The sequence below is a fragment of the Spinacia oleracea genome, chromosome 4 (assembly GCF_020520425.1).
Source record: "Spinacia oleracea cultivar Varoflay chromosome 4, BTI_SOV_V1, whole genome shotgun sequence".
Lineage (NCBI taxonomy): Eukaryota > Viridiplantae > Streptophyta > Magnoliopsida > Caryophyllales > Amaranthaceae > Spinacia > Spinacia oleracea.
The window spans coordinates 155,574,744-155,586,075 of record NC_079490.1 but is presented as its reverse complement, the minus strand read 5'-3'; the positions used below and the strand labels follow the sequence as shown (position 1 = coordinate 155,586,075).

General features: G+C 36.4%; 3 protein-coding genes across 4 annotated transcripts; 1 reads left to right on the top strand and 2 right to left on the bottom strand.

Annotated features, from left to right (window-relative positions):
- Window positions 1–1,794: 1,794 nt before the first annotated feature.
- LOC110797000 (uncharacterized) lies at window positions 1,795–3,423 on the bottom strand. The gene has a single exon (XM_022002090.2). The coding sequence runs from the start codon at window positions 3,421–3,423 to the stop codon at window positions 1,795–1,797; it is 1,629 nt and encodes a 542-aa protein (XP_021857782.2).
- A 795-nt stretch (window positions 3,424–4,218) lies between these two features.
- Window positions 4,219–5,640, top strand: LOC110797011 (uncharacterized). The gene is made up of 3 exons (XM_022002100.2): window positions 4,219–4,498; window positions 4,603–4,733; window positions 5,278–5,640. The coding sequence occupies exons 1-3, from the start codon at window positions 4,362–4,364 to the stop codon at window positions 5,283–5,285; spliced, it is 276 nt and encodes a 91-aa protein (XP_021857792.2). The 5' UTR covers window positions 4,219–4,361; the 3' UTR covers window positions 5,286–5,640.
- A 635-nt stretch (window positions 5,641–6,275) lies between these two features.
- LOC110797013 (fructose-1,6-bisphosphatase, cytosolic-like) lies at window positions 6,276–10,831 on the bottom strand. Of its 2 annotated transcripts, XM_022002103.2 has the most exons (13): window positions 10,601–10,798; window positions 10,322–10,496; window positions 9,172–9,219; window positions 9,006–9,080; window positions 8,868–8,929; window positions 8,669–8,735; window positions 8,461–8,574; window positions 8,187–8,273; window positions 7,226–7,296; window positions 7,073–7,138; window positions 6,899–6,985; window positions 6,745–6,820; window positions 6,276–6,605 (listed from the first exon to the last, which is right to left on the bottom strand). In XM_022002103.2, the coding sequence occupies exons 2-13, from the start codon at window positions 10,478–10,480 to the stop codon at window positions 6,492–6,494; spliced, it is 1,026 nt and encodes a 341-aa protein (XP_021857795.1). In that variant the 5' UTR covers window positions 10,481–10,496; window positions 10,601–10,798; the 3' UTR covers window positions 6,276–6,491. The 2 variants fall into 2 exon arrangements, with proteins under 2 accessions (XP_021857795.1, NP_001413379.1); NM_001426450.1 differs by having other exon boundaries at window positions 10,322–10,831.
- Window positions 10,832–11,332: the final 501 nt, after the last annotated feature.

Genomic DNA, 11,332 nt, shown 5'->3' with positions numbered 1-11,332 from the left:
TTGACTTTTGTTAATTAGGTGGTCCTTCAAAGGGGATTGACTGATTGTTAAACTATCCAATGCGACAATTCACAATTTGTCAATTCCCTTTGGAAGGAGCACCATAACACTAAAACAACATGTTTGAATGTGGTGTAAATCAACCTACTTGAGATTGTTGTGCCTTGTTATTGCTTTTGTGTGATCAATGATGAGTTATCATTTGCTGAGACTCAAACCCTTTATTCCATTAACACTCATGCGCCATTAGCTTTAATAATGCTTTTAAGGAGCTAAGTGTTAGTGGTTGGGGTTTGTGTCAGGGATGCTTGGGGACATTCTGAGATCTTTGTGTGTTGTTTGTTTCTAAACATGTCCTTCATCACCATTTCCCAAAGGGAATAGAGATCATTTCACATGATTGAGTGATCATGTATCCCCTTTGGTAAATTGGTGATGAGGTTATTAATCATTTAGAAATTGCTTCTGTTTGAGTTTCCTTGACCTGAGAACAACAACATTGTGTTACCCTTGCCTTATTGCTGACTTGTTATTGATGCCTTGTTCAATGATGAAATGGTTGTCTAAATCGAATATTGCTTCTGTTGACGCATCGGTGTCTAAATGGGATGAATTTCCATCTGAAAATGATGTGATATGCATTCATCCCATTTGGATGCCGATGTGTTTAGAGTTGTGATTTTGTATGTCCTGAGTTTCCTGAACTTTAAGTATCCTCTATCAAAATGGAGTGATTTTCCTTTTCCATTTCTGTTTGAGTTAGTCACTTACTCAATTTGGTAGAAGGATATTAAAGTCATAGGATTCAATGGTGATAAACAACTAAATACTGAGAACAACACCAATATTAAAGTTACATCCTTTCATGTTGCCTTGTACTTTGGTGCCTTGTGCTTGCTGCCATGTTCATTGCTGCCTTGTGCTTGCTGCCATGAAGTATGCTGCTTTTTGCTTGCTTCCATGTTCATTGTTGCCTTGTTCAATGATGAATTGGTTTTCTAACACAAATATTACATCTTTTGGCACATCGGCTTCTAAATGGGACGCTTTTCCATCTGAAATTGATGTTAAATTCATTCTTTCCATTTAGAAGCTGATATGTTTAGAGTTGTGATTTTGTATGTCCTGAGTGTCCTGATATCTTAGTATTCCCTAAGGAATGGAGTGTCCTGATATCTGATATCTAAGCATGTTGTAATTAACTACCTTGCCTTTGCTGCCTTGTTCTTGATGCCTTGTTCAATGATGAGTTGTGATTTTTCATGTCCTGAGTTTCCTGAACTCTTAGTATCCTCTGCCAAATGGAGTGACTTTCCTTTCCCATTTCTGTTTGTGTTAGTCATTCACTCCATTTGGGAGGAGGATATTAAAGTGTAGGATTCAATGATGATAAACATTTACAATCTGAGAACAACATGTCCCCATGCTTTGCCTTGTCTTGAAAATGAATTAATGTGTTGCCTTGAAAACTAAAACATGTCCCCTTCATGGTTTAAGGATTGGCAGATTGATTCACTTGATGTTTTGTGTTTCAATTACACTTAGGAAAAAAACATGATTGTGATTATGATGAACAAAAAACTAAACTATGATTAACAACAATAAATTCATTCATTCATTCATGCTTCCAAAATATATGTTGCTTCCAAAATGTTTTGATTACATATGATGCTTTCATTCAAGCTTACAAAAGTGACATTCTATTTGTTCTTGTAACTTTTAAAACATGTCCCCAAAACACAAAAAGTTATCTATGCATGCTTGCTCCTTACTTCACTGATTTGCTTCAACAAGTTATATGCACTCATTCACAGCCCACCTTGGTGCCTTCACTTGTTCTGGCAGATTGCCCTCATCTTCTAAAATCTTTTTCTTGTTGTGTGGGAGTTGGTAGTTGTTGTCCCCCTTGTGTTTCAGAATTTCATTTCCAACATATTGAAGTGACATCCATACATTAGATAGAGTCTTTGGATGTAGTTCCTTAAATGAATCAGTCACAACACCACTCAAATCCTCAACTGTTTTAGGCATCTTTTTGTGCATAAGTGATTGAATTGACCTAAAAAAACCCAAGTCCAAGATGTTGCAATCTGGACTGTTTGCTGGTTGTTGAGTCAAAATCAATGTGAATCCATCTTGCTTGTAGTGTTGCTGCCATTCTTGATCATTTTGCAAAATATGTGCCTTTGCATTGTCTTGGATGATGTATATCACCTTTTCCCCCTCATGTGGTGGCCATTTCTCTTTAATTGCTGGAATTAATTGGTTGATTAGCATGGCCCTAGTTGCAATCTGATTCACCGACTTGATTGGTTTAGTCTCAATTGTCCCCTTTACTCTATTTTTGGATGTTCTCTTTGCTGCCACTGAATCTGTGAATGGGAATATGCCAAGTTTGCCATCCCACTCACACTGCCCATCTTGTCCCCACCTTGGCCTTGCTACTGCTTCCATGAACATGAACTTTGGAATCTTAGTTCTTGATTTTGCCTTCCTATGTGGAAATGGTTCATTGTTTGCTAAATAGACTCTTTGACTTTTTTGCGTAAGATAGAACCATTTCTCATCGATGTGAATGAAATCATACATGCTGTAATATGTGGGATCATTTGGTATTGAGTAGTCCATAATGAGACCAAGTACCCACCTCATCCTTGCCACCTTGCATTCATCTGAAATGCCTGGATTCAAGAGACTTGAATGTGCTTTGATCTGTTTTCTTTTCACCATTCTCCAAACTGTTGATGGACTCAAATGCAGCATCTGTGCAAGATCAACTATGCTTGTTCTGTCCCCCATGCCTATAGATGCTATAGACTCATATGTTACTTGAATTCTCTTCCTCCCACAGTTGTGATATCTGCTCTCACAAAGATATGAATCCATGGCTGCCTTTTGTTCTACTGCTCTCTGCCATATTTTTCTAATTGTTTGCCTTGTGTAATCAAACTTTATAACAGCCTGCCTAATTGTCCCATAATTAAGTTCATCTGAATCATTTTTTTTCCTTACGAGAAGGAACAACAAGATTTCCAGCCTTAATTCATTGTTAATCCTAGGGGTTTTAGGCTTGTGATGATTTTGTTCTGTTTCTGTTTGATGAATTGGAGATGGTGGGAACTCTTGTTGTGCTGGCATGTTCAAGTCAAACAAATATGGAACCAAGTGGTGTTCTGAAATACCTGATGTTTGTTGTGGTACCACTTCACATTCATATGCATCTTCTTGTGGCACTTCATTAAGGTCTGGCACTTCTTGGTACTGCTCAAAGTCCCCAATTTGATGAGCATTTACTTCACTTTCAGCATTTTGTGCCAGAGATTGTGTTGCCTCATCATCATCAAAATCTGAATCAGAGTTCGTGCCGTCTCCTTCATCATCGGAAAAATCGAAGAATTCGTCCTCCTCTTGATCTGAAGTCATTAATGTCCCCTTGATGTTTAATTTTAGTGAATTTATTGCTTTTGGATTTTTGTTGTTGTAACTGCTCTTAAAATCAGTTGGTATTTATGAGGTTTTTTGGTAGAAAGTCTCCCCTATTTATAAAGGGTGTGTGCTTTATTTAGATAAAAGTTGGAGGGAAAAATTTCAGACAAAAGTTTGGAGGGAAAACTTTTGGAAGTTTCTGTTTTTGGAGGGAAGTTAAAAGATGGAAGTGGACTTTCCCAATTTGGGAAGTCTTCCCTCCGTTTTTTATTTTGTTGATGAACTCTCATTGGATGAAATAAATCCACCTCATGTAATTTGGTCCCACTTTAATCAGATTTTTTTCTGATTTTTGATTAATTAATTGAAAATATCCCCTTGCCTTTAATTCTTTAATATTTTCTCTCTCCTTACTTTATTCTTTACAAAAAGAATCTCTTACACATTCTTACACACAATTATTTCTCTTACACCCAATCATTACACTTATACCAATACAAACTAAGATTCATATTTTCTTAAAAACTCCCCACTTTCTCGAGTGGATACAACAAAAGAAATGGAGGGAGTATTATTTATTATTTATTATTTATTTCAATAAGTTCTGATAAGTTCCAATAAGTTCCAATAAGTTCAGATAAGATCAGATAAGTTCAGATAAATTCAGATAAGATCAGATAAGTTCAGATAAGTTCAGGTCAAATAAGTTGAACAGAACGCACCCCTAATCCCCAAGTGACTTAAAATCTCCTCCTTATCCACGAGCCAAAGACCTGTCGGGTCGTTTGTCCAGTACGAGTTGTGTGACTTGTATAATTAAATCGCCATGGTAGTATGGTACCATACGTCCATAGTCCATACATTCACATTCCCTTAAACCCTAATCAGTACTGTAAAACCCACAACCATCAGCTCCCAATACAGAAGGAACAACAATGGCGTGGCGAACTGGATCAGCGTCAAGGTTCCTCAACGCTACAAGGTCTCCTTCCATCCGACCTTCCACCGCCGTCCGCCGCCCTCCTTCACCGCTTCTCCCTTATTCTCGCCGCCTCTCTTTCACGAATCCTAGGTACCGATTCATCCTCTCAGTTTTCAATTCATTGATTTCTCCCCCTCTAACTTTCAATTGCATTTCTGCAAGTAGTAACATGTATGAATGCTGCAATTATTCAGGAGCCTTGAGGTATTGGGATGCGTTCAATCGCTGATGCCGATGTATAACGTGGTGGTGGCGGCGGTGACAGACGCTCGATTGACATCACGCATTGAATTCGACCCCAGGGCTTGTTGCCAGCTGTCTAAGGGTACTAATTATTGATGTTAATAGTTCTTCTCAACTTGAATTTGATAACAGGTCTATTTAGATTTAAGATAGATTTGAACATGAATGATATTAGTTCTTTAGCGCGCCTTGAACTTTAAGATTTTCCCTACTTGAAGAGAGACAATTTTCTTTGGCTGTTTGGAAGACAATGTGCATTGGTATGAACTTGCAAGGTTTTTCTGACCATGGATGAATGAATAGTTAGGAAATCTCGTGAGTAAAATATCTGTGATGCAGGGGGTTTCTGGACCTCACGGTGAGACATGTGTTTCACTTGTAGTTGTAGTGGTGCACTCTTTTTTAAGGGAAGAAATGCATGTAATTTTTAGTCTAGGAACTAGGAAGGCATAATTTTCAGGAAAGCTAGCTCGAAAAATAGGGAAGATATGTCCTTTCCTTTAAAGGGCTTTAGACTTGAGAAGATGATCTTGATTTTTAGTTCTCTTACATTTCAAACTTACAGAAAATGTCTCAAAACAATTTGATTCACGTTGTATTGCTAATTTCTTTTTCTTATGTTTTAGGTAGCTGAATTGCCCGACTTGCTAACGGGGAAACAAAAGAATTCTCTCAAGTTGATGGTAGAATTGGTGCAAGGAGCACTCTGATGTAGGCAGCAGGAGTCTCAGAAGTCAGAAATAGGTTTTATCTAAACTTTCCTTAAGTTTCGATGAAAAGCTTACTCTAACTCACCTGGTGAAAATGAAGTAAAAATTTCCTTGAATTCTTGTATAAATAATTTTTTTGTCAATACTTTGTGTAGGTGATTTTTGTTGAAGGAATTAAAAAGAACACAATATAGGTTGTCTTCTGTTGTGCGTGCATTTTAATTATTTGACTCGGAGTTATGTATTTCTTTCTCTATATTCAGTGAATCAAGATTTCTATCTTTTTTCTCCCTCCCTCCCTCCCATGTCCAGGGCAATTGGTGTCATCTTTTTGAAAATGACAAATGCATCTTGGGACGTAAATGGTATTATAACCCCATTACATAGATGCATAATTGAATAGTGCTTCAAATAGTATCAATCTAGGAATTGACCAGATGTTTTTTTGAGATTGCTGTCGTAAGTTATGTGGTCTTTATTCTTTAACCAGTTAGGCTATGCAAAGGTTTTTTTTTATTTTATTTTCTTGAAGGAAGGGTGTTTACTGGTAGGATAAAAGATTCTGGGTGCTGGACTTTAGCTGCATTATGGGGGCATTTTAAGTTAACATGATATCCTGATGTTAGTCTCCTGTTGTTAACATAAAATTGTCAAATTAAGTACTTGTAGGATTTAACAGTGATCAGACTGACCATAGTCAAATTAAGCACGGTGCCTTTAAACAATATTAGATGTTTATCTTTTGTTACCCTGTTTGGTTAGGACAACATTTATTTAAGCAAGTGAGTGTAGATATTACATGATATGCATAACCAAAACCATATTTACTCCAGGGAATATTGTATAATCATCAGATGTCCAAGTGAATTGAAGTCAGCAAGTGTGATTTAGTTAATCTGATAGGCAAAGTAATATGAGTGAAACGAAGGTGAATTACCAATGACATTAAGTAAGAAATATAGTGTGTTTGACAAGATCGATGAGTGCTCATCCAAAGGTAAAGTATTCCTATGTTATGCACATTTATGGAGAATATACAAGAGCACAAAGTATTCTTGCAACGCACTGTGTGATGATAGATGTAATTTTAGGAAGAGTTACTTTAAGATGGATCTAACAACTGCTGACGTTCAGGCCGTCTTCTCTTGAGCAGCATAGAGGGCTTTGATGTCTTCAACATCATCATAGCTGCCGAGGAATACTGGTGAGCGTTCATGTATTTTTGTCGGGATCAAGTCAAGTGCCTGCCATACAAAAAAATGACAGTAGGCTTAGTTAACCAGTTGATATAGTAGAAATCAAGTGAAACAAAAGTTCACTTGTTATAAACTAGGTAAACTTAGAAGGAGTACAAGGTAGAAGAAAGTAAGTGAATATACCCACCCGTTGTTTGCCGGTAAAAGCTTGTCCGCCAGCTTGTTCCATTAAGAAGGACATTGGAAAGACCTCGTAGAGAACTCTGATTCAGAATAATAATAACAGAAATAAGATTGCTTGGAGCACTCGTACATATCATCTTTAAAAGTGCAAGACTTACCTTAGTTTTCCGTTGGGGCTCTTCTTATCACCAGGGTACAAAAAGATGCCACCATATAGTAAAGTGCGATGAACATCAGCTACCATACTACACAACCATATGTGAAATTTATAAATGGATATAAGCAAGCCTCTGTTATTGCAGTACATTATAGAGGCTTTGATTATTTATTACCTTCCAATGTATCTGAGAGACTTGGGTGATGAACCATCTGTCGGGAACTTACATTTTTCCACATACCTAAAAATCAATGGGAAGTCCATTAGAGATTTAGAGCAGAATCACATCAAATTAAGACGAGCATAAGTTAAACAAAGATGTACGTACTTTGTTGTTGGGCCATCCCAATTCTTTGCATTGCCTTCATTCACTGAATAGATCTTACCCTTGTTTGGAATCTGCACAAGAAAATGGCATAAAACTTGTGGTATTATATCATGTCACCCCTTCAATTACAGTTTTAGAGAGATCAGTTAATAAATACAATGGTATTTCTGGACTGTTTGATACTGAAAAACACAATCTGACATAAGTCACAGTTCAATCTGATAGCCCAGTTTTTCATTGTTAAGCATAGTATTCTCTAGCAAGAAGAAGAAGAGGAGACAATTCAATCTTTTGAATCCTTTTCCTTCGAAAGTAGGGATCCATGTAAAATTAATCACCCATAAAGGACATTTACTACCTTCTCCTGACTCAATATAGCACACTTCATTCAAGTGGCTCCAAGAGCGCACTCTTATTTTGTCTCAAATAACCACCATTATACAAAAGTGAGTTGTTATGTTTTTGGAGCATAATATCTCTTAAAATCTTGATGCTATTTTCCACACAAGTAAATAGTGATGGCTAATACTATGGTGACATTAGGTACCACAGATATCATACTTGAAAATTAATTGATCCTACTAAAGTAAAGATATCAATTCTTTCTTTTTGCATAGTAAGATCCTGAGAGTTATGGGTTTACATGGAGTTCTTAAAAGTGCAAACATTCTCTGCTTTACAGTCAAAAAGTGAGGAAGGGAAGCAGGGTAAGCATCTAATAACACGTTACTTAAAGCGTAGGGAAACCTCTAGGGAAATAACAACTCCCACAAATACATCTACCTAACCACTGCCCTACTACCAGCACTTTTAACACAATCTCAGCATCAAGCTTAACAACAAAACGATTTTTTTTTTTCTTTTTTCCCAGCAATGGTTCGTATAAACACAGACGCAGCAATTCACAGAATATTCATTCAAAAAGCCATACACCAGCAATCCAGAAAGTGTACGTATATACCTTGATGTCTGGATGAGTTAAAATATACTCTCCAAGAGATGGATCTAGAGTGAAACCATTAACACCGCTTCCAGTGCTCAAAACAAGCTGTAAAAACAACAAAAATTGCCATGTTTTAACCACCTCAATATAAACAAAGAAATAATTGTGCAGAAATTAGAAAAAGAAAGAAAACAGGAGGAGGCTGCCATATAATTTGATTTCTAGAATTTTGCAAATTCAAACAATTCAACACAATGACGGACCAAGCAAGTACAAAGGAAACAGTTAGTACCGTGCAAGAGCTCCCATACATGCAATAACCAGCAGCTACCATATTCTTTCCAGGTTGCAGGACATCTTCAAGAGTCGCAGTTTCAAAATCTTTGACCATGTAAATCCCAAATATCTGGGTGAAAGAACACATGTCAGCTTGTTAATTACAGTACATCAAAGCACATAATAAAAGGTTATTCGAAAAAGAAACATTACTCCAATATTACCGTGCCAATTGAAACACCACAGTCAATGTTGGAAGATCCATCCAGAGGGTCAAATACAACACAATACCTGAAAATATATTGGGACAGACTTCATCTTAAACATCTAACATAAGCAACATTGTTCTGCCAGTCTTTTGCATGAAAACTATCTTTTTCAGTTCATAAGGAAAGAAATAATTAGGAGAGTGGCTATACACACTTTCCACGCAGAGATGGCTCAATGAATGTTGCCTCCTCGTCCTCTTCAGACACAAGGATGCACTGCAAACATGTTTCACAGATTACTTTAGGAATTCACCATCAAAAATTAAGGCTAAAAGTCACATACTCTACTTACAGTTCGGCCACTACTTGTCAAAGCCTTAACAAAAACTTCATTTGAGAGCACATCTAGCTTCTTTTGCTCTTCACCCTATCAAGTAAAATGCAATCAAAAGCACATCAAACAACAGGGGAAATTCACAATGTCTCTGACAAAAACCTGTTTTTCAAAATGTTAATACCTGAATGTTAGTCTCCCCTGCAAGTCCTATGAGCTTGGCAAGACCAGCCTGTTAAGCAAACATTAGTAATTAGTATATTAATAATGATTTTTCACGACAAAAATCATGTCATCAAATTCCGCCTGCATCATTTGTATACCGTCTTCTTAACATACAGATAATTGCATCATTTGTAGTTGCATCAGAAACTTCTTAGCTATATCCATCCAAAATAGTCAATGGAGTACGGATATATCTGTAAAATTTAAGTACCACGGAGTACTCCGTATATTTTAGTATAATACATCAAATTAAATACTGCTAAAAAGTATTCCGAAATATTTGACCTGTTTTCCTTATCGGGCCGTCCCTTAATACTTGACCTGTTTCTAAAAATGGAAATATTCTAACAATATTATATTATTTCTCACGACACCCCTATTAACCCACCTACCCCTTACTCCATACAAAAAATAATTAAAAATTCAACCCCTACTCTCACCCAACCCCACCCCTTTACACATTTTCCACTAACTACATTAAAATAATACCCCCACTATCAACTACTATCTATTAAATTAAATAAGTCAATTCAAGTCTCTTAAACTCTGTGTTGAGTATTCCGGGACGGAGGGAGTAAAAACCTTTTCGAAGTACTATAATCCATCAAATTGGGCACAACCAAATTAAAAAAAAAAAATAAAAAAAACTCAACTTTTTTTTTTTGACGCGAAAATCAACTCAAAACTTAGGTTCTAATCATTTACCAAAATATGGTAGAACAATAGATTTGCTGGAATTTTATCATCGTCCAAAATCAAAAGTTGATAGCAAAAGGGACCATAACTCCATTAGCGCTCAGAAATTTGCTGGGAATTTTTGAAAAATTAATAAAAACGACCCCACCAATAAATTTTCTCCCCTAAAACAAGGTTGACCCACAATTTTTATGCAAAATCCTAGTTGTACGGCTTGTACCGGAATTACGTGAACCGATTGTGCTATGTATACGCATAACTTTAGGTGGACCCGAGTACATAAACACGTTTCAAAGATCTCGAAGAACATAAATACCGAATTAATAGGATAAAGTAAGAAATGGTTCATTTCCAATTAAAATGATAAAAAATTTGAAGACAAAAAAAATAATGAAAAGGGGAAGAAGAAGAACCTTGTTAACAGCAGAGCAAACAAATTTGCAGCCAAGAACAATGTGACTGAGAAGAATTGTGAAATCACCACGAGACTCGGGGCGTTTGGACTGCTCATTCAACACATACCGTGTTATGGTCATCAAGTCCGTACGCATTGCATCCCCAGCATGATCCATCTTCCTTTTCTCTCTCCTTAAAATTCGGAACACTTTGTGAGATAATAATAATAAGAGCAACCGAACAATACAATACACAAATTTTATAGAGATGAGTGGGGTATGGGGTTTCGAAGGTACACTCTATGCCTGCCTCTCAGTTACTCTGCAGATAACGAATTTCGTCACTATTATGAAACCGACCTCAACCTGAATCAAACAACTCGATTTCCACCCCTAATTCCACGGTTATATATTACACCTTTTTGTTTTGGTTGCGTTTTTGCTTCAACTTTAGGCTTTTTTTTATGTGGGCCCTTTTATCATTTGAAGGAAGATACGAGTGTTAGAGGTTTTAATTTTAGGAAAATGTTTAAAAATTGTCAATATATATATGGATGTTATGTGCTGGTTTATCTAATCTTTTAACTTATTTGACGAGGATGGTGATGGCCAAATGACAATTTGACATGTCATCTTATGATATTTCTTTGCCAATTAGATATACACTCATATACTTTATCTATTTATTCCTCTTTTCTTCTACTTTCAAGTGCATCAACCCCTTTACAGGAGATTGCAATTGTTTATCATTTAGGTCATTAGGTCATGGTTATTTGAAGTTTAGGTTTGGCCATAAACCATTTTGTAATACTATTTTAAATAGCATATGGTAGATTGGTAGGATATTATTTGAGAGAACATAATCCTAGTTATTACTCCCTCTGTCCCTTAATACTTGCACCGCTTTTCTTTTCGGGCCGTCCCTTAATACTTGCACCGCTTCTATAAATGGAAATCTTTACTAATATTATATTATTTCTCACACTTACCTACTACTCCACCTACACCCCTATTCTCTACAAAAATCAT